The 27,181-nt window shown below is 45.1% G+C and overlaps 1 protein-coding gene across 5 annotated transcripts in view; it reads right to left on the reverse strand.

Moving 5' to 3' along the window:
* The window catches only part of PER3 (period circadian regulator 3), a 39,720-nt gene extending 13,057 nt beyond the window's left edge, over positions 1 to 26,663 (reverse strand). For 3 of the 5 annotated variants that reach the window (XM_037154225.2, XM_053660318.1, XM_037154222.2), the window contains exons 1-14: positions 26,556 to 26,663; positions 25,834 to 26,213; positions 25,231 to 25,376; positions 24,351 to 24,466; positions 22,547 to 22,748; positions 16,248 to 16,299; positions 15,174 to 15,316; positions 13,004 to 13,082; positions 11,325 to 11,431; positions 10,949 to 11,105; positions 4,650 to 4,755; positions 3,367 to 3,495; positions 2,531 to 2,657; positions 85 to 217 (exon numbers count right to left, since the gene is read on the reverse strand). In XM_037154225.2, coding sequence (XP_037010120.2) covers positions 85 to 217; positions 2,531 to 2,657; positions 3,367 to 3,495; positions 4,650 to 4,755; positions 10,949 to 11,105; positions 11,325 to 11,431; positions 13,004 to 13,082; positions 15,174 to 15,316; positions 16,248 to 16,299; positions 22,547 to 22,748; positions 24,351 to 24,466; positions 25,231 to 25,376; positions 25,834 to 26,009 — 1,673 coding nt within the window. In that variant the 5' untranslated portion in view covers positions 26,010 to 26,213; positions 26,556 to 26,663. The other 2 variants (XM_037154224.2, XM_037154223.2) reach the window with 2 other exon arrangements.
* Between the last annotated feature and the right edge of the window lie 518 nt (positions 26,664 to 27,181).

A 27,181-nucleotide genomic window follows, 5' to 3' on the forward strand; every position in this document is an offset into this window, starting at 1 on the left:
GCTATAAAATATTATATAAAGGCTTCACAGACACAATGTTATGCCTTTGGAAAAACTAACATGTTATCAAAATGTGTTTCATACCTGATAACACTGTCAATGCAGTTTATCTGCTGATAGGATGGGCTATGCTGATCTTTTCTCAAATCCTCACAAGACTCTGTGTTCACACCAGTGTTTTTCAATGTCTGTAAGGACGAAAAGGCCTTCTGCTCACCTAAAACAGAATGAAAGTATGAACAATTAAAAACAATCATTCTTGTTTTAAAAAGATTTTATTTTTACTTATTTTTAGAGAGAGGGGAAGGGAGGGAGGGAGGGAGGGAGGGAGGGAGAGAAACATCACTGTGCCAGAGGGACGTGGATCGGCTGCCTCTCGTGCGCCCCAACCAGGGACCTGGCTGGCAGCCCAGGCACGTGCCCTGACAGGGATCAAACCAGTGACCTTTTGATTTGCAGGCTGGTGCTCAATCCACAGAGCCACACCAGCCAGGGCTAGAAATACATTGTTCTTAAGAACATGCACTTATTCAGCAAAGTGAAATCATGGTACTTCAGAATAAATACATTCCATAGAGTATCATGCAGCTACTACAAATGAGCTCAGTTCTGAATGCACTGATACAAAAAGATACGCATGTGACTATGTTTTAAAAAGGAGAGAAACAAATACTTGAGGCGAACGGTACCCAGGAATAAAGCTACTGGGTGAAGGGTTGGTGATCTGAAACCACCTGCACGACTGGGCCGTCCTGGCACCACGGGTAGGTACCTGGCACTGTGCACACCTTAGGTGTCACCATGAGAAGTGCACAGTGCAGCCCACGCTGGCCTGGCGCCCAACGGCGCTTTCTGTGATGCCCACGGGCAGATGGTAAGAAACTGAATAAAGTGGGAGGGGACGAAGGATTTCTACTCTGAGAACACACACAGAGGTCGGGACGTGACACTGTGACCCTGACAGGGGTGTGACTGTGAGGTCCTGGGCCAAGGCAGAGCACACAGCACTGACCGGACCGGACGATAAAGAAAACACTTTGAAAACTTAGGTTTTAAATCCGCCCAAAGAATTTTCTCTGCCAAGACAAGGGATAACAATACACAGCAAGAAAGACATTTAGGATGAACTCTCACGGAGAGAAGGAATCTGACACTTTTGAGGGGCACAAAAAGCCGTTATGTCTACCTTGTTGCACCCTCACATCACAGAAGAAACACAGAATGCTAAGCCCCCACCAAGGAGAGAGGAGCACAGCGAAGTGCGGGCTCGCTGAGTCTGGGGGGCTCGCTGCCGGCCACGGGACAGCCCGCAGGAGCGGGCCTGGCCTTTCTGCTGTGGGCGCCATGTCCAGTCCAGACAACGGCAGCGGTCACTGCCGACAGAGAGAAACTCCCCCGCTACCTCGTGAACGGACAACAGTAGAGACTGCACATCATGCTCAGGTGCCCAAACCTGTAACGACTCCCAAATTCGCATCAGGGAGGACAATGAAGGGGAAGTCCGCTAAATCAGAAGTGAATAAAGTTGGATGTCAACCTCACCGAACTCTCCTCTGCCACATAACGCAAGTAGGTTCAGTTTTTCAAACGAATATAATACATCATGATAGACCTGATTCCTATGCAGCGCTGCTTAAGTCATATTTGAAAAAATATACATATATAAAGAAAAATGCCAAGTTTTTCATTCAACTTAGGTCATAAGAGTTCTCCATTTGTTTGAAATGACAAGGATTAGTATTTTACTATACTTTATTACCTGAAATGTATTTTCAAATGAATGTTTGGTTTATAGATAGTTCATGAGGGGGAATCTATGTTTATGCTGGCATCAGAAATGTCAATTCTGCCCTGGCTGGTGTAGCTCAGTGGATTGAGCACAGGCCTGTGAAGCAAAGGATCACGGTTTGATTCCCAGTCAGGGCGCATGCCTGGGTTGCAGGCCAGTTCCCAGTGGTGGATGCATGAGAGGCAACCACACACTGATATTTCTCTCCCTCTCTTCTTCCCTTCCCCTCTCTCAGAAAGAAAGAAAGAAAAGAAAGAAAGACAGAAAGACAGACAGACAGAAAGAAAGAAAGAAATGTCAATTCTTTAGTAGAAGTACATTGCAATTATGCTTTTTCTTGATTTTCTTTAATTTTTAGAGAGGAGAAGGAAAGGAGACAGAGAGGGACAGAAACATCCGTGTGTGAGAAACACATCAACTGGTTGTCCCCAACCGGAGAGACCTGTCCTATAACCCAGGCATGTGCCCTGACTGGGAACTGAACCAGCAAACAACACTTTGGTTTGCAGGCTGGTGCTCAACCCACTGGCTGGAGCCACACCAGCCAGAAGAAGCAACCACGCTCTAGTGCCCTTGAGTTCTGAGCAGAGCCCTCGCTGCTGCCATCATTATCATCACTATTACTATCCTGGCAAGTGACCCTCAAAGGGACAGCATGACATTATGGCCTCATGCTCACACACTCACACCCCACATCCATGCAGAAGAGTGCAGGGCGCACCAGGGGCCCTGCCAACTCACCGCCAGGCTGTCCTGGGCGTGTCCGCAATGCTTGCTTGTTGGGTGATTTGGTCATTGACTCGATGTACAGCTGCTGACCCAGATTTTTAATTTTGTTTACACTGGCATAGACCTGCTGCAAAGTCAACTTAGGGGAAAGAATAAAGTGTGTTTCAAATGTTATAAAAATGAACATTGAAAGGCACATAAACAAAATACATTTAACTTCTGGTTCTCTGAACACATGATGACGAAAAGCAAAGTAACAACCCGAATTCAGTTCCCCGCCACACTACAGTAATGCGGACAAAACTAAGTAAATCTGCTCACGAACTGACAGCCATTGGAGGGGCGGGGACACGGGGGCTGGGGAAAAAGGTGAAGGGAGTAAGCAGCAAACAAACAAACAAAACACACACCCTCCCAGACAGATAACAGCCTGGTGATGCCAGAAGGAAAGGGGGTGAGGGGAGGCAGAAGAGGGTAAAAGGGGCTGCAAATGGTGACAGGAGACTTGGGGTGATGAAAACAGGGTACAGTGTACAGATGATGTGTTACAGAATTGTACACCTGAAACCTGTATAATTTTATTAACCAATGTCGCCCCAGTAAATTCAATAAAAATAAATAGTCTCTTTATAACATGCTAATATTTAGAAAGCACGCTATCAACCCAAATATCACTTTCTTTCCGAAGATGGTATTTTCAGTTTCCCAAACCAGATGAGAATCTCTGCTAACACGGAGGGTCTTCATGTTGGGGCTGGACCGAGAGGCCAGAGCCAGGCTGCAGACCCAGTACCGTGGCCCAGGTAACGAGACAGCGGGGGGGAAAGGGTGCACACCTGCCCACTCACCGGCTCCTTCTGGGCGTCCTCCCTGCAGGGCCCGCTGGACTCACTCGAGGAGGCCACGCTGACGTGCTGCTCCTGGGACCCGCTGCTACCCAGGCTGCCGTAGCCACTGGACGCGCTCACGTGAACTGGCTGCAAGGACAGAGGCCAACGTGGGGGTTACTGGCCACGTGCAGGTCAGAGTTAAGCATCGGCTCCCCAGAGCTCATCTAAGTCATCACCAAGTGAAGACTGACATTTCTGAAATCCTACATGAAGTGTGTGAAGGTTGACGTGCTTCGCCCTAATGCAGACATGCCATGAGAAACATTCCCCTCGCATTTCTGTAATTTTCAAGGGCAAAAGCTAGTTTTCTAGTCTAAGTAGGTATTTCTGGAACAAAAAAAAATTTTAAAGCCACACTGTGATTTACCAGAATCGGCAAGTAGCTTGTTCTGTAGGCTGTGTGTAGGATAGACAGAGGGAGCGAGACACACAGCACGGCTCCCCCAGGAGCTCCTGTGGCACACGCCGTGTGAGCCCTGGGGGGTTCACGAGACCCTGTGACACCTTCAGCACCTGCTTTCCAAGTTCACTGCTTGAATCTCTAATAGAAATCACTTTTGCTAACTGTTTTCAATAAGCTGTTTTTCCTACTTCTGCCTTATAATAACCAGACACTAAGACTGGCCAGCCCTCTCCCCCACCTTGAAAACTGGAATTATTCTAAAAAATACTCAAGCCAAAACCCAGAGGCTGAGCACACTGGTTGTTCTTGGAATACGAGAAGAATTCTCTCACTCAGAATCACTTCTCTGTCTCACTGCTCACTCTCAGTTTTGTTGTCTGAAATTGAGTTATTACAAAATGTTCTGTGTATTTAATACAGAAAAAGGGGAAAAGATTAATAAATTTTAATTTCAAAAACATTAGAGAGGAAGACAAAAACCTTGGGAATGCAGAGGGTAAGGACTTCTCTCCGCAGTTTATGTCTGTGAAGTGACCTCACTAAGACAGAATACTAACACAAAATACTATAATGGGAATTTCGTGTTGTTTTTTAAAATCATTTGATCTCTGACCAGTGTGGCTCCATTGACTGGGAGTCACCTGGCAAAGCACAAGGTCACCAGTTCAATCCCTGGTCAGGATACAGGCCTGGGTTGCGGGCCAGGTCCCTGGTCGGGGTGCATACGAGAGGCAGCGGATTGATGTTTGTCTTGTACTGATGTTCCCGTTCTCCTCCTCCCCTCCCCCTCTATCTAAAAGTAAACAAACATAATCCTTTTAAAAACCTCTCACTTTACCTGTAACAGAAGTTTGTGAATTTGTTCTTGTAATTCTGTTATGTCTTTGTCACTGTTGTTCGTCTTTTTTATTCTGGCAGCAAAGACATCCTCATTCAATGGACTCCTACAAAATACCAAGTGCAGGTTGAGCCAAGCGATGTAAAATTCATTGCCAGTGAAGTCTAATGTGTCTTTTAATATTCAAATAATAAACCTATGTTTCTACAATACAGACTCTGAATACAGAAAATACGAAGCTAAAATTCTACGCACAGAATAGACGAGAAAATACTGATAAACATCCAACAACTACTGGTCTCATAATTTAGCAGGAACCGAGTAACCCACTGTAGGAAACCTAGGACCCTAGGTTTGCCAAGCACCACTGAGTGGTTGAAGCACCTAACACCTTAAAGCCAGGTAATAAAGATGAATTTGCGACATGCCCTAGTGGTAACAATGTGGCCGTCAGAATCCCTCCAAGTCTTCTCTCTGTCCAAATTCTAGAGCATTTTGCATCTTCTACCTGCACTCCGTGAGGAGCAGACATGCACACGGGAGAACAAGGAAGAGGCCTGACGCCTCTCTGGGCCCTTGATGGGGAGGCAGTGGGCCAGCCCTATATCGTGAGAATGGCCAGAGATTTCTACACCCCATGACAAGCCAGGTGCCAAGTGCTCTACCAGGTGCCGTCTGCTTCACCTGAAGTGGACGCTTGTGCCAGGTTACCTAGCTGGTGCGGTCTAAGCAGGGAGTCTGGAAGGGACCAGACGTGCTCCCCATACTGACCGCCTCTCGCTATCTCGGTAAAAGCAAGCACTGCAAAGGAGGTATACTGAGTCAGATCTGGCATGTCCAGGTCCTCGAAAGCCCCAGGAGGAGGAATGGCCCTGAGGTCAGAGTTCACATAGCCAAGCAGCAGGGTGGGACTCAGGAGCCAGTGTGGGACTCCCCCGCTGTGCTATCCTGTGGCTTCTGTTGCAGAACTGTGCAGCTTCGTGCCCTACAGACCGCAAGGCTTCCCCAGACAGAAATCATCACCACAATGCCACAGGGTGTCAGCAGTATCAGAAAAGTCGTCAGGAGCAGCTCCACCTTCGGACAGTATGCCCTTTGTGTCCGTCGGCGCAGCACAGTGCATGCTGTGCATAAGTGAGAAACTGCACTGGAACGCACAGCTGGACACACAGTGGCTTTTATGTAATTGGTGGGTCTTGGTCTGTCTCTTCCTGTAGGGTCAGGCCGTCCTGTGCACTGTGTTCTCCCCTCCTGTGCCCACGGCAGTGCCTGGCACAGGATGGAATGAACGTCAGTGGAGAATCAGTCTGGGAACCGAGCACTTTGGATTCATGATCTACATACTCCCACACTAGGGGCCTGGATGTCTCCCTGAGGTGTCTGCATTTTATTTTTCAAGTAAAATTCAGAAACAGAAACAAAACAGATGGATTTGTGGTAGGAGATTTGGATGTTCCCACTTGTGAAACTTTGTACAAAACAAAGTTGTCTCTTTAATCAGTAATTATGATGCAAGATGACTGCCACCTGGGTGAGATCGCACAGCTGTCACTGTCGAGGGCTGATGCAGGACAGTGACGGGTGGTGGGGAGAAGGTTGGCACCCGGCCTCCCCAGAGACTCCTCCATGGGCCCCGGGGCAGTAACTCTGGTTCCCCCACTACGGATTCTTCCGTGAAAGGGCTGCTACCAGCACCTAACCTGCCCATGCACAGGGCTGCTGGGAGGGACCCACACAGAGATAGGGACAGTCCCTGCTGAACTCTCTCAGGGCCCCATTCCCCTTTCAACTGTCACACTGTCCTAAACCCTGCTGACCGTCTCTATTTACTGCTTCTCCACTGCACTGTGGGCTTCAGGACAGTTGCAAGAGCATCTGTCATCTCATTCCCAGGGTCTAGCATAGTCCCTGTAACAGTATATGATCTGTAAATACTTATTTAAGGAATAAATGCATTAAAATGACTTATAAATGTAATGGATAATTATTGTACAAGAGTAATACTTACTAGACTCTTGAGTTCTTTCTCTTAATTCTAAATCATGAGACATGAATATTGTAGTATATTCTTTAAAAACACAGTTCTCAATTTACATAAAACTTTTAATTAACTTATTTTTTAGAGGGAGGGGAGGGGAGGGAGAAAGAGAGGGAGAGAAGCACTGATTGGTTGCGCCCTGACTGGAGACCCAACCCACGGCCCAGGCATGTGCTTATTTCTAATCGAGAATCAAACTGGCGACCTTTTGCTTCGTGGGTTGACACTTAACCACCTGAGCCACACGGATCAGGGAACTGTTAATTTTTAAAAATTGTCGCAGCATTGTGAGTCCTTATATGTCACGTTAATTTCATATGTATTCAATCAAATAACTGAAAGGACGACTTGAGGAACCCAGGCCTCATCGCCAGCACGGACTACGGAGAGCACAGAGACCAACCAACAGACGCCTGGACGGACGTCTTCTATTTATTAGTCTGAGTTCACGCTAAGCAAGCATCTGATTTTATATTCATTTCCCAATAAGTTTCCCTGCCAAGGAAAAAAGTCCTTTGTGACCAACATGCACAGCACTTACTTGGCAATCATATTTCTTATCTTAATTGCTACATTAGCTTTTTGGCACATGTCAGTCTCTTTGAGCTAGGGTGGCAAGGAGCTCGTTTCTTCCATTAAGCTTCCAGCCCTGCTCTGCTGAGAGCCGAGCCCTGGAGGACCAAGAGGCAGGTGCGCTGTGGAGCCCATCCCTCACCACGGCTGTGCACACACGACACAGTCCGAGACGTGGTCAAACGGGCCATGAGGCACACCGGCTGCTCTCGGGTTATGCTTATGGGCACACAGCCACATAACAAAATTCGAGAGACACCTCGGCCTCAGCAGGATGATAAAGTTCAATTTCCATCCTTAAAATAAAGACATCAAAGGGAACCTATGGCCCAGTCGAGGAACCTATACATCAATTTTAAATGGACCAAAAAGTGAAGGGACGAGGAGCATTTTAGGCTCTGAGGGTGGTGGGCCAGGCTGCTCTCCATCCAGTTCCCAGATCATGTCAAATGAACAGGAAAGAGCAATCAAAAAGGCTTGAACCAGCCATGCAGGCAGGAAAACAAATGTTAAAGAACCTTAAAAATTTTAAAAAGGCAAAAAAATTTACATCCACACTCCCACTACCCCACACAAAAACAAAATTTATATTTTATTTCCTTCTAATCTTTTTCATATTTCGTAGTGTTTGCATTTAGACAATTATAATTGCATGGTATAAACAATTTTGTACGCTGCTTTTTACATCCAAATACATCACTTTCCCATGTTGTACAATCTATGGAAGAATTTTTAAAATTGTATTTTATTGATTATGCCATTACAGTTGTCTCCATTTCCCCCCTTTGTTGCCCTCCACCCAGCACTCCCCATTCCCTCAGGCAGTCCCCCCACCATGGTTTTTGTCCATGGGTCATGCACGTAAGTTCTTTGGTTTCTTCATTTCCTATATACTGTACTTTACACCCCCAGGGCTATTCTGTAACTACCTATTTGTATTTCTTAATCCCCTCGCCTGTGCACCCATTCTCCCCCTCCCCCTCCCATCTGGCAACCATTGAAATGCAATCCATACCCATGATTCTGTCCCTGTTCCTCTTATTGCTTAGTTTGTTTTTTAGATTCATTTATTGATAGATATGTATTTGTTCCCATTTTATTGTTCATAGTTTTTATCTTCTTTTTCTTAAATAAGTCCCTTTGATATTTCACATAATAATGGCTTGGTGATGATGAACTCCTTTAGTTTTTTTCTTGCCTGGAAAACCCTTTATCCACCCTTCTATTCTAAATGATAAGTTTTGCTGGGTAGAGCAATCTTGGCTGTAGGTCCCTGCTTTTCATGACTTGAAGTATTTCTTGCCAATCCCTTCTAGCCTACAAAGTTCCTGCGCAGAAATCAGCTGAGAGTCTTATGGGAACTCCCCTGTGGGTAACTGTTTTTTCCTTGCTGCTTCTAAGATTCTCTCTTTACCTTTAACCTTTGGGCATTTTAATTATGATGTGTCTGGGAGTGGATCTCTTTGCATCCATCTGGTGTGGGACTCTCTGTGCTTCCTGGACTTGCATGTCTATTTCCTTCATAAAATTAGGGAAGTTTTCTGTCATTATTTTTTCAGATAGATTTCCAATTTCTTGCCGTTTTCCTTCTGGCACCCCTGTGATGCAAACGTTGGACTTCTTGAAATTGTCCCAGAGGCTGCTTACATTATTCTTTTTTTTTTCTAATCTTTTTTCTTCTTCTTGTTCTGAAGAGTTGTTTTTTGCTTCCTTATGTTCCAAATCATTGATTTGATTCTTGGCTTCATTCATTATACTGTTGTTTCCCTGCAAATTGTTCTTTATTTCAATTAGTGTATCCTTTATTTCTGACTAGATGTTCTTTATGCTGCCAAGGTCCTCACTAAGTTCCTTGAGCATCCTTATGACCAGTGTTTTGAACTGTGCATCTGATAGATTGCTTATCTCCACTTTACAGTTCTTTTTCTGGACTTTTTTTGTGTTCTTTCATTTGGGCCATGTTTCTCTTCCTCGTGTTGGCAGCCTCCCTGAGATTGTTTCTGTGTATTAGGTGGAGCTGCTGTGACTCCCTATCTTGGTAGAGTAGTCTAATGTAGTAGGTGCCCTGTAGGGTCCAGTGGCACAGCCTCCCGTCACCCAAGTTCGGTACTCAAGGTATACCCTTTGTGTGGGCTAAGTATACCCTCATCTCATAGTTGAGCCTTGGTTACTCTTGGCAGGTCAGTGGGAGGGATTCACCCAGGACAGTCAGCTGCAAGGGTTGGCTGTGACCACTGACCACCAACCTCTGTCCTCCATGGAGGATCAGCTGTTCAGTGGTGGGGTGGTAGTGCTTTAACATAGTCTGTTGCTGTCCATTGGGTGCACTGTCCCTGGAGTTTCCTGGGTAGTACAGGCCAAGGTCAGACCCCACTTGTATTTTGACCAGGGCCACCCTTCCTGAGCTATAAAGCAGTCTGAGATGGCTATTCCTTGGGCTTGGCTTGGAGATTCCCAGGCAAAGCCAAGCTGTGAATCTAGGCTGGCTGCTGCTAGTACCTGTCCTGGGGTCACTTGGCAAGAGGTAAAGGGACGGAGGCTCACTGAAGTCAGCTGTTGCTTATTTGAAAAATTTAGGAAGTTGTGAAGCATGAGCCAAGACCAGTTATTCATATGAAAAAGCCACTGGTAAAAGTTGTAAATTGGGTGGGATGGAGCCTCAGGGACCTCCAGGGCAGGACAGTGTTAGCCTGGTTGACAGGGTCTCAGATATGACACCTGCCTGCCACCTCTGTGGGGGGAGGGTTGAAAAAAGGGACAGTGGCCTCTCCTCACCTTTCTGTCTGGGAGAAAGCGGTTCCCCAACTCTCACATGATGCCAGACACTTCAGTTCCCCCCGTACACCACTGGTGCCTTTCAAGCTGCTACCCCAGTGCGGGAGCTCAGAGGGAGTGAGTCTGACTAAGTCCACGTGTAGGTGTTTTAAGAGGAACTGTGTGGGACTCCAGAAGTTTCTTCCACTGACTCAATTCCTACTGGCTTTTCAGCCACAAGTTATGGGCATTTATCCTCCTGGCACTGGAATCCTAGACCAGAGGGCCTGGTGTGGGCCTTGGACTTCCTGCTCCCAAGATGTCCCTCCTGAATTTTTATCCACCACAAGCAGATGCGGGACCATCCTGTTCTGTTTCTCCGCTCCTCCTACCAGTCTGGATGGGTGTAATTTCTGTAACTCCACAGTTGTCAAACTTCCATTCAACTTGATTTCTCACAGTTCTGAGTGATGGCTGTTCTATAATTTAGTAGTAATTTTGATGTAGTCATGAGAGGAGGTGAGCTGTGTTTACCTATGCCGCCATCTTGACCAGAATTTGTAAAAATGTTTATTGACCAATATCATAACATGTCAAGCAAGTATTCTAGATTAGTTAACAATGTCCACTTAAGCTACTGTAAATTTGCCATTATGATTAAATCTCAAAATACACCTTTTCTCTCTATAGCTTTTCTGTGTTTACCCATTATTTCCTTAGAACATTTACGGATGAACCATAAGGTCAAAGACAGAAATCTTTCAAGGCCCTTGATACGTATTGCTAAACTATCCTCCAAAACCACACACAAAAAACCTTTTGTTTTTTTCCATTTAGTTCATGTGTTAACTGATTCAAGGTGGAGTAAGTACGTGAAGAAATATTATTTGATAAAACAAGATTCTTTTAGAGAATGTAAAAATGATGGGCTTACGTTCGGACTTTGTGCCGGCCCATGATGAAGGAGACCTTCCGGCTCCACGGGTTCACAAAGCTGGACCAGCTGGAGTCCAGGATGACGTAATCGCCATTCTGGGCACAAAATCTGACGGGTGCATGTTCAAAGGGAGGGTGGCCTGCATACTTCAGCACTATACAAAATAAGAGTTGAATACAAACGTTACATATGTCGGCATTTTCGGCATTTATTTATAAATTTTTAAGAATGTAAAAGTAGGAAAATAAGTTGTCTTAGCAGTTTCAACACATCATTGACCTGATTAAAGGTTAAGCTCTAATGAAAAATGAAACAAAAACTCAGATCCATGACTAAGAAAGTAACTGCCCCCCACAAAGAAGTCCGTCCTCACCTTTCTGGTGGACGGCGACCATCAGAGCACGATCTTCCGGGTGCAGGTATGTTAGGATGGACGTTCCGACCAGGTCCTGAGGGAGGTATCCCAGCAGAGGCACGGCTCTGGGCACAGACCCAGCACAGGCAACAGGTTATGAGCAGTACTTTTTACACTCAACCTACTTTAACAAAATACTTGTTCACTTAATTTTAAATATGAAAAAAAGGTGCACAAACACTGTGGGAAAATAGTCACACAATCTAAGAAATGTCGGTCATCTGACTCACTGCATCAAAATCGTCTGGGGACTCATGGGCTCGCCGCAGGCTCACAGGGCGGAGCTTCACGGGCAAGACCTGGAATCCAAGTTTCACAGGTCCAGCTGAGGTCCTATGTCCTCCACTCTGCTGCCATTTAAAAAGCATACAAAGATCACATCCAAACACAGACAAATGCTTATGACACTAAGTGAACACAGCACACTCCAAATCTGTATGGTATGATGCAAACAACACAAATAATGTCCTGCAAAGGCCACACCAGACAGACAGCCACTCACAGGACAACGGGTCTGTGGGTGAAGGTCGCGGTGCGGCCCTCGGGACAGCTTGGGAAGAACCACCCCCACAGACATTTTCTGCTACAAATTGAAAAATTGTCTAATGTGGTAAAATTTAAGCTACTTTCAGAATATTCTTGGTTATCTTACTTTCTATAGATTAGAGTAGACAAAGTAACTCACCAACTATTATTTTAGGGTATCTATTGTGAAATAAACCCATTTTCGGATGTTAAAATTTTTTAAAAAACAAAATGAACATATCATAATTGTACCAAGTTTTAACATTTATGCTTATGTGTGATATTGAGATTTCACAAGAAAAAATTTTAAATACATTGGGGGAAAATGGAGGGGTACTGATCAGGAGATAACATTTTATTTTTCCAAATAAAGACATTAAAAAACAACATCACTATTTTTTAAGTAAAAAAAATTATTTTAACACTTAAAAAAGTAGGAAGGAGCAAGTCAAAATAAATAATGATTCTTTAAATAAATTTAGTTTCATGCACACACATACAATCTGTCTTTTTTCCCCTCCCTTCAGAGTAAAAAAAAAGTCACCAACTGGTTCGGGAAGCACCTGTCTGGTGGAAATAACCCCAGACCAGGTGCCGGGGCCTGGAGTCCCAGGGTCACCTTGTCTGTGATTACAGAGCACATCCGTTCTTGGTAAACAAGAGGATGTTCATTGTCCTCTTGTGTAAAGGGAACAATAACTCCTGACTTACCTAAAAAGCAGACTATGAAATCAAATATAGCTTGCAAATCTTAGAAGGGTTTTGTATTTATTTTTCTTACCCGAGAAGCTCCACCCTGTGAGCCTGCGGTGAGCCCGGGAGTCCACATGTTGGCAGGTTCCCCAGAAGATTCTGATGCAGTGAGTCAGATGACCAACATTTCTTAGATTATGTGACTATTTTCCCACAGTATTTGTGCACCTTTTTTTCATATTTAAAAGATATTTATATTAAAAATGGAGACGACACAAATAATTTCAAACTAACAAAAATCAAAAGATAATGGGTAGGTAGCAGATATGTAATGTGTAAGTATTAAGCATGTGTAAACCTTTTCATATTTGTATTTATTTCCAGAAACAAATTTCTTTTAGGCTTAAGGAAGTACTTACCGTTCATCTATCTCAAGAAAAACACACCCTGGAGTGTGTGTTGTGGTAAAAATTCTTTTATCCACTGGGATTCGAGGAGCTATGGAAAACAGATATTCATTTAAAGGCAAATATCTAATTAATCATCCACTCAACTAACCACTTAACACAATTGCTACGTGAAGTGGTAAAGTCTCACTCTGAGCAGACAAAGCTACAGTTAGATGATAATAATTTGCATCATTACCTACCTCTTAATTAAGTCAAAATGTCATGCCCACTAAAGCTAATTTCAGAGAAAGCCATGTACACTGAGGAGCTCGCTCATCACAAATAATCTAACAGTCAAAGCAGGAGCACCTTTCGGTTCACGATCAGTTTAGTCATCTTTAGTGGTTGCATAGAACTAAACACAGAGGATTTAAAATGTCAGTATGACATGGACATTTTTTAATTTGCGTGATAAAATTGGTATGGTCGGTTCTGCCACAGCTCGCTTTGAAAATGTGATTACTACATTAGAGAACCATTTGAGAATAATACAAAGTCTGCATTTGCTTAGGCCCGATTTTGGTGGCAAGCAACAAGAGGCGAATGCAGAAAACATCTACCTGCCTGGGGTCATGCAGGAATACACAAAAACATGCTCACACCCCACACACCCTCCCACCTCCTCAACACACCCTGCATTACAGGACAGGCCTGTCTATCTGACGCTAGAACTGCCAGCCTTATTTCAGAAAAAATTCCTCACACCCCTCACAATCATTCCAATAGCCATGCCCACAAGCAAACTGTGGGGCTTTTCCATGGTGACGAGCCCTGTTTACTGGATTGTTGTGCATTTCTTTTTGCACATCTTAAAATTTTATTTTTCAATTACAGTTGACATTTAATACTATTTTATATTAGTTTCAGGTATATAGCATAGTGGTTAGACAATTACATAATTTACCAAGAACTCTGGTACTCACCGGACACCATACATAGTTATTACACTATTTCTGACAGTATTCTCGAAGCTGGTACCTTGTTTTCCTCGTGGCTGCCGATTTGTACTTCTCAATCCCTTCACCTTCCTCACCCAGCTCCCCCACATCTGGTAACCATCAGTCTATTCTCTGTATCTATGAGTTTGCTTCTGTTTCTATTTTGTTCATTTATAACACCCTTTAGATTCCACATATAAATGAAGTCACGTGGTATGTCTTTTTCTGTCTGTAACCCACGTAACATAACAGCCTCTAGGTCTATTCATGTTGTTGCAGATGGTAAGATTTTATTCTTTTTTATGGCTGATTAACAGGCCAACATATATATACAAGTACCACGTCTTCTTTATCCAATGGTTTGTGGATGGGCAGCTAAGTTATTTCCGTATCTTGGCTGTTGTAAACTATGCTGCGATGAACACAGGGGTGCATATATCTTTTCAAATGAATGTTTTGGATGTCCTCTGATATATACTTGAAAGTGGAATTGGTGGGTTATATAGTAATTCTATTTTTAACTTTTTGAGAAACTTTCATACTGTTTTCCATAGTGGCTGCACCAATTTGATTACTTAACCATTAAATGTTTAAACCGTTACTGTTTTTAATAGAGGCTTGTCTTACTTTTAATATGTGGTTAAGTTTTTGAGCATTGTGCCCTAACTTCTTTTTCCCCATAAGCCCTGTGGTTTTTCTTTTGTGTGATTTTTTTTTGCATAGGCCTATCATTTTTAGAAAAACATATGCCATGTTTCAGCAGAAGTGACTATAATTTCAAATAATAAATGGAAGCTGCTCTGCATTGGTATGCGAATTTTAAAATGTAGTTCTGCCATCAGCCTAAAAAGTTTATATTTACATACAATAAAAACCAGGGGCCTTCACAACACTTTAAAAACATAAATTCATTCTTGTGACCTTACTGTACAATGACTTCAACACTCACAATTTCACCGAAGACAGAAGCAAAAGGCCATTGGACTGTCACCAGTAGAGAAAACATTCAAGAACCAAGTATGTGTAGCAAGTCCCGAGGCCAGGCCGTCCATGAAGGAGAGCACCGAGCAAGGCGTCCTGGTTGGTAAACAAGGCCACCCGAGACCCGGCTACGTGTGCCCCGTGTCCAGCTGAAGGCCTGCGTGCTCGCTGCTGTCCCACAGGCCCTTCCTGACATGGGGATGCAGACACTCCCAACTGACCTTCGTAACCTGAGTGAATCTTCTCGGCCAGTGTGAGACAGCAGGGTTCCGATTCTGGCCGGGCAGAGCTGTGCACATGAATCAAATACGGAATAATCCGGAATGGGTAGTAACGCTTCTCTTGCTCTCTGTTTTCACCTCCACTGCAAAGAACAGAAATGGTTCATGGCTGTCCTGATGTGTTCAATCGGCCCAATGGGAAACATGGCTGGAAAATATTTTACTGGTGATTTCTAAAAGAGACATAGCCCAGTCTAAATTATTTAAATGTACTTACTTTAAAGAGAAGGGAAATGTTGGCTTAAATTTTCAATTCCCAGGGCAATTCCAGACCATTGTTACGCAGTGAGGGAGAGGTTTCGTGGAGTAGTGGCTGGGCCCGCTGGGCGTGCCAAGACAGAAGGAGGTGCTGCGTGACTCCCTTCCTGACCCCGCCCCTGGGCTGGCTCCTCTGCTCCAGCCCTGGAGCCCTGGGCTCAGCGTCTTCCATTTGCTGGTGGCCTGACATCTGCCTCTGGCCTGGATTTCTCCCCTGAACGCCATGTTCACATACCAACGCCCAATCAGCACCGCGACATCTTATCGTGAGGGGAGCACTGGCATGAGTGTAACAGTAGTGAACACGGCAGCAAATTCGGTAGAAAAAAATCACTAATAAATCCTATGAGAAATTAACTCCTATTGTAATTGTGGTCCATTTTCCTCTAGTTTAGTTATCCCTGGACCTTCTGAATCTTTGTCGTAAATATACTATCTTGCTTTTTTCAAGTTATTCAAAATTTCAAAGTTAATTTTAGATGCGACCAAACAACAAAAAGCAAACAAACGAACGGGCCCCAGCAACGGCCAGGTGAAAGTGCCCTGGGTTACGAGTGGTCCCTCCGATCTTCTTCCTGGCACTCTACTTTTCTCACGAGGATGTTTCTTCCCCGCAATCGAATTATAAATTCCTTGTGGTAAGAACTAAGTCTTCTCCTTTGTATCCACAACAGAGCTGGCGAACGCAAGAGGGTCGAAGCAAGCACTGAATAAAACAAAGTCCACCGTGTGGCCTCCACGAGCCCCTGCACTTACCGGATCCTGCAGAAAAAGGACTTCACTGGAGCACGGTCATACTGCGACGCTGCTGGGGACAAAGGGAAACTGTCACTCAGGCCCCTGGAGACATTGCAGGGCAGCACTTCCTCAGACAAACAGTAGCACACTGTCACCACACGAAGGAGACAGTGGTTTTTAAGAGAGAGATGCTGATTAAAATGGGCCTCCCCCCACCCTTACTTTGAGATCTGGTCGTGTCCAGGGTTTTCTGTTCTAACTGACAGGAGCCTCCAGGTAGGATGACGAGAGCCCTGGACTCAGTCTCCCCCTTATTACCTCCAACAGACCGCCTGGAACTGCCCAGACTCACTCCTAAAATACGTCCAAGTAATAATTCTTTGACACAGTTATTTTGGTGATAACATTCTACTCCACTGTAAGAGTCTGGATTCCACATGTCTTACATATTGAGAATTTGACTCCTTACAACTTTTAGGCATACGAGGTACAAATTTCTTTCACTGTTTCCTTTCCTGGTACAAACTCCCCTAAGTTGTGTCCCTTGGTGAAATGACAGTGTCATGACTCTCACCATGTGTTGGGAACTGACGTCCAGAAGTTGTTACCTACTGACAAACGTCATTAACCACACTGCTCAATAAATTTATTGATTTGTGAGGTGGTAATTCAGAAATGTTCACCTTTGTCTATTCTAGGATGCATTATAAACTGAACCTTTTCCTAAGTGTTTGCTGACTGTATTTTCTGGGCTTAGAGTTCCCTGTATATATCATCTGGGTAAATTACCTTGTTCACTGAAGCAAAAAGTCCTCAGTGATGGGAACCAATGAAATGTTAAAACCAAGGAGACATTAAAAAATATACACTGAGACTTCTGCCAAGATGGAGGCATAGGTGGAGACACCGTGCTCTCTCCCACAACCAAGTTGAGAGACAACAAAATATTAGCAACAGAAAACATAGCCAGAACACAGAAAATTGAACTTTTCGGAAGTCTGATAACAACAAATTCTTCAGCCTGACCGGTAAGAGGGGCGAAGCCAGCACCTGGCGGAGCTGGGTTGTACAGGAAAACTCGGTCAGATGGACTCAGGCGCACGGATCCCAGGTGTGGGGTTGCAACGGGCGGACCCAGTGAGAGACCCAGTAAGCGACTGGCGGACCCAGCGAGGGTGCAGGGCAGTGGGTTGACCGTGGTCCCACATTTGTGCGCAGATAGACCAGCGAGGGAGTGGGCAGTGAGACGACGGGATCGAGCAGGCACCAGCGGCGAGAGGCAGCAGAGGGGGCCGCCATTTCCCCACTCTGACCCTGCCCCCACATACAGCATCACAACCCAGTGACCTGGGCAGCCCCACCCTGGTAACACCTAAGGCTCTGCTCCTCATAATTAACGGGCACAAACATACCAAAAATGGCTCAAGAAGATCTCAAAGTCCCAGAGCCCATAAATCTAAGTGATGAAGAAATAGAAAAACTTTCAGATGCACAGTTCAAAACACTGGTGATCAGGATGCTCACAGAACTAGTTGATTATAGTCACAAATTAGAGGAACAAATGAAGGCTAAACTAATTGAAATGAAGGGAAATGCACAGGAAACCAATAGTGATGAAGAGGAAACTAGGACTCAAATCAAGGGAGTGAACCAGAAGGAAAAAAATAATGGCCAAACAGGAAAATATGAAGAAACAAGAATTCAAAAAAATGAGGAGAGACTTAGGAACCTCCAGGACATCTTTAAACACTCCAACATCCAAATTATAGGGGTACCAGAAGGGGAAGAGGAAGAGCCACCAGTGGAAAGCTTATTTGAACAAATAATAAAGGAGAACTTCCCCAATCTGGCAAAGGCAACAGACTTCCAGAAAATCCAGGAAGCTCAGAGAGTCCCAAAGAAGTTGGACCCAAGAAGAAACACACCAAGGCACATCATAATTACATTACCCAAGATTAAAATGAAGGAGAGAATCCTAGAAGCAGCAAGAGATAAGGGGAAAGTCACCTACAAAGGAGTTCCCATCAGACTGTCAGCAGATTTCTCAAAAGAGACCCTACAGGCAAGAAGGGGCTGGAAAGAGGTATTCCAAGTCATGAAATCCAAAGACCTACAATCAAGATTACTCTATCCAGCAAAACTTTCATTGAGAATGAAAGGACAGGTAAAGTGCTTCTCAGATAAGGTCAAATTCAAGAAGTTCATCATCATGAAGCCCTTATTATATGAACTGTTAAAGGGACTTACCTAAGAAAAAGAAGATAAAAAAGATGAACAGTGAAAGGACAGCAAACTCACAGTTATTAAGAACCACACCTAAAACAAAAGCAAACTAAGAGAACAGCTAGATCAGGAGCAGAACTATAGAAATGAAGATCACATGGAGGGTTAGCAACAGGGGAGTGGGAGAAGGAGAAGGGGGGAGAAGGTACAGGAAATAAGTAGCATAGATGGTAGGTAGAAAATAGGGGGGAGGGCAAGAATAGTATGGGAAATATAGAATCTAAAGAACTTGAGACACGTGGTCATAAACTAAAGGGGAAAATGGCAGGGGAGGGGGTGTGCAGGGTGGAAGGGAATGAAGGGGGGGAAATAGAACTGTAATGGCATAATTAATAAAATATATTAAAAAATATATACACTGAAGGAGCATAAACAACCAAAGTTCTAAAGAACCAAAACGTGGAATCTGGTCCTGGTCTTCGCACTCTGAAGAAAAGGGTCACAGGAAGAATCAGAAAATGGGCTTTTGAAGGATCAAGGGAAATGTACATGAGTAAAAAAAAAAAAAGCAAAAAAACTCCAGTTTAAAAGTCAAAGGACCAATGATCAAACTATCAAAATTCATCAAACTATGAAGGTTAGAGTCCCAGAATTCTGAAAGCAGAAAACAGTCCCTACAGCATGTCTGTGGCAAGTAAATGAAAGAACCACTCAGTCAGTGAGCCTAAGGAACTAACTGCGCAAAGGTACACTCCAGCCTGCACGCAGGAACTGGAGGAATTAATGCAGGACGAGGACGTTTCACAAACATCCTTCATTTTTTGAGATGGTTTCATGGACAGGAACCCACCTCAGTGCCACTTCCAAATGCCTTGTTAGGTACAGTCCCATTGGAGAGTAACTGTCACAGGCAGCCCTGCTGTTGAAGGGTGGGGGCAGTGGCTAAGAACAGGGGCTCCGGGTCCCCCTCCCCTAGGTGAAATTGGGCTTTGCAGTGTGACCTTGGGTGAGTCACTCGGCTCTGTGCCTGAGGACTATGGTGGCTGACACAGGACAGGGCTCCTGGCTTCAGGGAGCATCAGTTCCTGCAGGCTGCTCTGGCCACTGCCTGTGCACACAGGGGCCCTGAGGCAGGCCATTCCCTGGAGACCCAGGGGTCCTCCCACGCACACACACAGCTGTGGCCTGGACTCCCTGGGGCTGCTGGGCCCCACTGCTCTCTGAGCTACGCTGCAGGCCAAGACTGCTCCTCCCGTGGGGGTCGGCCCTGAACTGGGGACGGGGGCTCCTCTCCCTAAGTCCTGGGCATGGCTAATCCCACTGGACATTTGCTTCTTGGCTGACTTCGACTAACAGTTACTGTCTCTGTCAACTGGGGATGACGAAAGTATCCACACCTCACAAGGTTTCTGGGAAGATAAAACCCACTAACGCATTAAGAAGAGTCCCCATTCAATAGGGAGTAGCAGTCAGGATGCTCCTTATGCTGTAAGATGCTCCCAGTCTCCAAAGAGCTTTCCAACCCTTCACTTTCTTGACCTTTACAGCAACTGTGTATTAGTAGGCTCGTCAGAAACTATTATTTTTTACTGAGAAGCTAAATGGCCTTCAAGGTTCATGAAGGGACAGAACTCAATTAAAAACTCAGATTTCCAGCCCTGGCCAAGTGGCTCAGTTGGCTGGAGCATTGTCCCCCATAAACCAAAAGGTTGAGAGTTTGATTCCCAATCAGGGCACATAACTTGGGTTGAGGGTTTGATACCCAGCCGAGGAGCCTACAAGAGGCAACCAATCGATGTTTCTCTCCCTCGCTTCTCATCTTTCTAAAAGCAATGAAAAAATGTCCTTAGGTGAGGATAAAAAAAATTAAAACTCAGATCTTCAGATTCTTAGCTTAATATTCTTTGCATGTAGAAAACAGTGCAACTCTATGTACGCAAACTTCCTTACGCTATTTTTACGTTACAGCAGGCACCTAATTCAACTGCCTTCATTCAGAGTCTCAAAGCACAGAGAGCCAACCATGTGACCTCAAACACAGATGTGGGCCCTTCTCACTTCCACACCTCAGCGGCAACATGTGACTTCTCGTTTTTTAAGTGAATTCTAAAGAAACAATAGTTGGCTCCTTCTGAGAGGTCTGGACCACAACTGAAGTTGAAACATACTCTAATGCAGGGCCAAAAGCCGACAACAGCTGAGGTTACAGCTTTCTATGCCCTCGTTATGTTCTCTGAGCTCAAAACAAGGGAGAGAAAGGAGGAGGAACAGGGCCCAGCCCCAGAATGCCACCGAGTTTGAAGGCTATGCTCAGGGAGAGTGAATTCTTGAGGATTATGAGGTAGAGTACAAGGTGAGGAGCAAACGAAATGAGCATCAGATCTTAATGAAGTAAATGTTTAGGTTTACAAGACAACAATTTCAGGTCAGATCATGCTTTACAAGGAGAAGTAGATCGGAATAAGTAATTAGCAAAGAGAAAAAGGCTGGGAGGGTGAGACAGCGACTCTACAGGCAAAGTGGAAGGAGAACACTGGGGAAGGTGAGTGAACCTGCAAACTCTGTCACGTTTGCTCTGCTCCCACTGTATCCAGAACAGCTCCTGGCCCACAGTGATTGTGGGGTAAATGTTTATGGAATGACTTAATGATTGATAAATGTGGAGAAACAAACACGGATGATGAAAGGTTGAATGTAGGTGTTTAGGAAAAAGGAAGAGGAACGAAATCAATGTTTCTGAGTGATGATGGCAACAGGAGGGGGCAGCCATAGGAAGCAAGGGGATAGGTCTGTGTTCTGAAACTCCTGCACGAGGTGCATAAAAGATGGGACAACGATCTACAACTCGGAAAAAAAAACTATACTCTTCACTGGAACAGGCACTGGATTACAAAATCAGAACGGATACAGAGCTTTGGATTCGTAAGATGAGAAAGTTCTGGAGATCTGTTGCACAGCAACGTGAATGTGCTTAGTACCACTGAGCTATACACTTAAAAACGGTTAAGATAATCAATTCTGTTAACCAGTTTTTTTACAACAGTAAAAAATTACTGCCCTGGCTGGTGTAGCTCAGTGGATTGAGCGCAGGCCTGCGAACTAGACAATCGCAGTTCGATTCCCAGTCAGGGCACATGCCTGGGTTGCAGGCTGGTCCCCTGCAGGCCAGTTCCCAGGAGGGGACACATGAAAGGCAACCATACATTGATGTTTCACTCCTTCTCTTTCCCTCTTAAGATAAATAAATAAAATCTTAAAAAAAATTACTGTATTTTGCCATGTATAACATGCACCTTTCGTCCAAACATTTTAGAGGAAAATAAGGATGTGCATTATATGTGGGTATACTGATGACATACCATGGGTATAATAAGAAATATAATAATCCCATGTATAATGCGCACAAAAACATGGACGTGCATTACACACAGCAAAATACAGTAATGAATATTTTTTTTAAATTAGAGAAAAGGATTAGCATCAAAGAGAAGATGATCTATACTAAGTTCCTAAGAGACATTTTACAAAAAACATGAACTAATAAAGGGCGACATAAAAAAGAAATGATGACTTGTTTGAAGATCATGCAGGACTGACTGTCACAAAGAAAACGGAGCCCAGGTCAGGAAAAGAAGCATGCCCAGGTCAGAAAAGCAGTAGTTCACAAGGAAAAGTAACGAGATTTGTGAACTTCTAGGGACAAGAAAAAGTGGAAAAGAAAGCTGACCATCAGGTGTTTCTCTCCAAGGCCAAGCTAAGACATTACAAAGTCAATATAAGAGAAAAAACATTTAATTTTATTAACTTAAACAGAATCTCATAGCAACTCACCTGCTTGCTACATAGTATGCCAGTACTCAAACTATATTTACAACATGTAATCTATGAAACTAACTTGACTACACAAAAGCAAATTTATTGAATCTCTTTTAGAAGCATTTAAAATGTTTTCACCAATTCTACTTTTTTTAAAAAGAAGAAAAGAAGCCCCAGTCTGCCTATTCCAAAAAATGCATACATTTCTGTGTTATTACTAGAAGGATAAAACTGATCTTCATGAGGCAAGGCAGACAGCTGAATGTGGGTCCCATTACCTGTTTCGGTCCAGTTGTGCCAGAAGGGAAGCTGAGTGTGTGCAGTGTGTGTGTAGAACATCCGCACATCTTCAGGAGCAAGCAGTTCAACAAAATGAGAGGAGTCCAGGGAATCTTTCTTACAATTCAGGATCAAAGCTGCTTGCTCGGAAATGTGCACTAACCTTCCAGACAGAAATGAAAAAACTGCCACAAAGGTATCCTACGAAAAACATTCAAAGTAAATGCAAATATTGAGATACCAGCAATATCCCCTAAAAGGTACAAATGTCTTCTAGATTTCAGTGATCAATAGCTTAGAACGAACACACACACACACACACACACACACCTGGCATGGGCAATACCGTGACACCTGTGTGGCGCTTTTCGAAGGCTAGATTTCTAGGTCAAAAAACCACAGCAGCTCATTCCACACTGACTAATAAGTGCGTAGACCATACAGATACACAGACTTCTTCTTTTTTTCTTTTTTTTTTTAAGGAGAGGCAGAGAAACATCAACATGTGGTTGCCTCTCGCATACCCCCTGCTGCGGACCTGGTCTGCAACCCAGGCATGTGCCCCGACCAGGAATGGAACTGGTGACCCTTTGGTTCGCAGGCCGGCACTCAAACCACTGAGTCACACTGGCCAGGACTAATACACAGACTTCTGAATCCTTCTCCTTTGCAAACTGTGCTTTACACCTGGAGGGAATGCCTTCTCTTCACCAAAGTGTATTCTAGGCTTGAAGACCAAGCTCAAGAGTCACCCTGAAGACGTTGTCTTTAACCAACATCATTACGTAAGCATTATTTCTCGAGCCCTGGCCAGCGTGGCTCAGTTGGTTGGACCATTGTCCCATAACCAAAAGGTTTCGGGTTCAATGCCTTGTCCAGGCATGTATGATCCCTGGTTCAGGCACCTATAGAGAGGAACAATCGATGCTTCTCTCTCACTGACGTTTCTCTCTCTCTCTTTCTAAAAGTAATGAAAAAATGTCCTTCAGTGAGGATGAGGAAAAAAAGGATTATTTTTTGAATTTGTTCCATCAGACGTAAATGTAACTTAGTTATTACAATCACCCACTGGGTATACCTGCTAGCATTGGCCCATGTTTTCCTCTCCAGCTTTACTCCCAGACCACCAAGGGGATATGTTTTCTTACATTTTTTGCCCTCAAATCTCAATAGCACCTACTACCTGACTATGAACACACTGGTTAGCAATGTAAGCACTGCTGTAATATTAGGAATAGCTCACGTTCCAATATTATAAAATATTTAAGTTACAATTATGTCGCGAGCTAAACATAAAGTTATCTAGCTAAACATGATGTGAAATTACTTTCAACATGAAGAGATTCAAAAAAGATATACCAAATGTCTCTTCCAAAATTTTGAAAAAATGACAGCATCTCAACTCACCTGTTCTACCAAATCCAGTTGTTACAACTTGAAGTAGTAGGTATGGGAACTAAAAATGATGTCAGTAGAAATTAGCAATTGGGAGATTAGAATAAGATACAGGAATCACTCTGCAGAGCTCTCTCTGTCATTAGTCTGAGAGAACGCAGGGATGCTTGGGAGACTGCGGCACCTCGGAACCAGAGCAAAGCAAACGCCTGCAGCCCTGTCCCCTGGCCAGGGCAGGGGACACTGCACCGTGCCTCTCTAGCAATTTTCTTCTCTTGTCTACCTCACACTGTGGCTACTGACACTCTCCATTACTGTTTTTAACAACCTGCAGGCAGACAGGTTTTTACCAGATAAGGCTGTTAGGAAAAATCACCCAGGTTCACAGGCAAAATTCCGAGTTCTTACTGTGTTTTTAGAAGTGTGCTCTGAAGCAATGGTGGCCAGCTCCTCAAGACTGTACATGGTCACATCTGTTCGAGGTGTTCCTTTTTGACTGAGAATCTGGAAAAACTCACTGTTTGCTAAAAAACACAGGAAAATAAACAGGGAGTCCGTGAAAAGAGTATCTTTAGGAAATCATTTTTACAACTAGGTAAGCTGGCTGCTTTTTCATGTGAGGACACAGCTCAGTGTCATCCTTGGAACCAGATCACCCTTCCTTCACCTCAAGCACTGATAATTGTGCAAACTCAAGACTTTGAATTTTTGGAATCCTGCATGTTCGAGATCACAAGGAAGAGAACATTTCAGGTACTAGAGAGGGGACCGAAACCCCACACCCCACATACACACGGGGCACTGCAATGGCAGCAACATCACTCCAGCACTTGGGACCTATGTGTGACATGCGAGGCCACAGAAGTCTGCACTCGAGACTGTGCACCTTGTGAAATCCCTTGAGAAGCAAAGTCAGAGATAAAAAGGAAAAAGTGCGTACAACTGTTCATTTTTTAACTTGCTAAGTTCCTGATACATCACAAGTACATTTTAAAAGCATGTATATGGCCGGGAAAGGTAAAATGTTTTCAGTCAAATGAATTTCCCCCCTAATATTTATAGCAGACAATGCTCCTTTTAAAAGTGAGTCTTCAAAAAGTGCTTATACTGAACTCTTCTCTCCTGCCACAGCTCACTAACATACTGCACCACCACTGAACTCTACCCAGACCAGGTCCTCCTGGTGCCCCTAGTGTGAGAAAACCCCACTGACAACGCATCTGGCCTGGCTGATGTTTCTGAGCAGTGGTGGCCTTGCAGGGCTGTGTTCTCTCCCCCTCCTGTTTACCTTGGACGCTCTGCACACAGCGAAGGGCATAGTTGAGGGCATCGAGAGTGCTCGGTTTATTGTGTCTCTCTGATGGGAAGTATTTTTTCATTTCCTGGACAACCATTATCAGCTCTTCAGAAACTCTGTTGCGATCTTGCTGTTCACTGTGAGATAAAAATAAATTCACACTTTCAATTACTATAGGCCACCGACTTTTATTGAACAGGGTATTATGTGCCAAGCAACCTTCTAAGTGCTTAACATGTATCAGCTCTTGTAGCTTTATCTCTTTGTCACAAGTTTATCTCTTTGTTATAGGCCAGGGAATCCCAGCCAAAGAAACTGGTCACCATTGAACATTTTCTACTCTCATTCCCACTTCAGTCTCAATTAAGCTAAACTCAGCTTAACTACTACTGTACAGTAGTAGTTAAAACTACTTTTTATCTACTCTTTGGGAATTTTCTTCAGTTTCCCAGAGCATTTCATTCTAAGCTCCCAGAGTTTCCCCCTAAACTTCCTCCTAGTCTTACCTAAAACAAACAAAAGAAATTGCCTTAAACTCTCCTTTCCCTTTTAGTACTCGGGCCAAGAACAACAAACCCGGCTATAAAGTATCACCTGTTGCTGCTCTCCAGGTATTTGCTCTTAAGTTGGTATTTCTGGCTCCACATCTCATCAGCTTCTTTCCCCAGGGCCCCAGTGCCGCCGGCCTGTGGTCCTTGAAGTTCATTAGGTTCAACCCCCGGGGAGTCCGATTTACCGCTGGACATTTTTAGATCTTCACAAGGGTCCATGGCAGTTCCAATCTGTTGCCTGCTTCTTTCTTATTTTGCAACTGGCGACAGCCATTTACTCCTCATTCTGATCCATGCCATTGCATGAGAGATAATAATCAGTCATCAGAAACCGGCAATTACTGATCTCTGGTCATCTGGAGGCACTTTCCTCTCTAGTGTTTCCATACAATTTTGGAGGTCTTCACTCCCGGGAAGTCCAGCCTTGGGGGGTGGGGTGAGGCAAAGGTAACAAATGTCGAGTGAAACGGACAATTTGAATTTGATGCGAGAAACCAGGCTGTGGCTGGCCAGCTGGGCAGCCCCGGGAAGGACCCTCAGCCCCAGCGGTCACAAAACCTGACTCGGGCTCGCCCGCCCGCAGCTCTGCAAAGTCGGAGTGCACCCAGAAATGGAAGCTGGCGCAGGGGGCAACTTTAAGCACAAAGTTCCGAGGACCCCAGGTTCCCGACCCGGCGCTCCCGGCGCTCCCGGCGCTCACGGCAAGCTCTCGTTAACCTGCGACCGGCGAGCCCAGAAGCCTCTCTGCTGGACCCCAGCACTCACCCTCCGTCACCGCCGCCTCCGCTGCCTCCGTCGCCGCCCTTCGGCCCCTCACACAGTGGCTCGCCCAGCCCCGCGGGGCCCGAGTCTCGAGGCCCGCCGCGTGCAGCGCGGCCACGGGCGCCGCGCCCCCCGCGTGCCACGTGACTGGGCTCCGCCCCCTAACCCCACGATTGGCCACCGCCTCCGGCACTGAGGGCTCCTATTGGCCCGTGGGCGGGGCCCGGGCTGGGGCGTCCGGGTTACATAATCGAAAGCGAGTGGGCGGGGCGAAGGTCCCACTGCTCGTTACATAACACGCAGAGGGCGGAAGGCTGGCCAATCCCAACAGACTGACTTGTAAGCAGGAGGTGGAGGCTCCCTGGACGAGGCTTGAGCCCCGGCTGAGCAAGTCGAGTGCCCGGCCCCCTTCACGGCCGGAGGGGAGGGAGGGCCCCCCCCCCCGAACTTGCGCGTCCGTGATAGGGCGCTCCCGCGGTCAGTCAAGGGGTGGGACCCTAGTAGTGGGGGAAGGCGGGACCGCCGGGGTCTTCCCGTGAGCGGCGGCGGGCGGGCGGTGAGGAGCAGCGGTCCCAGGTTTGGGGGGAGCTGTGCTGAGGAAGCGGGCGCTGGTGCCTGGGGTGCCCCCT

The sequence above is a fragment of the Artibeus jamaicensis genome, unplaced genomic scaffold, assembly GCF_021234435.1.
Source record: "Artibeus jamaicensis isolate MK-2021 breed Jamaican fruit bat unplaced genomic scaffold, CSHL_Jam_final scaffold_847, whole genome shotgun sequence".
NCBI classification, from domain to species: Eukaryota; Metazoa; Chordata; class Mammalia; order Chiroptera; family Phyllostomidae; genus Artibeus; species Artibeus jamaicensis.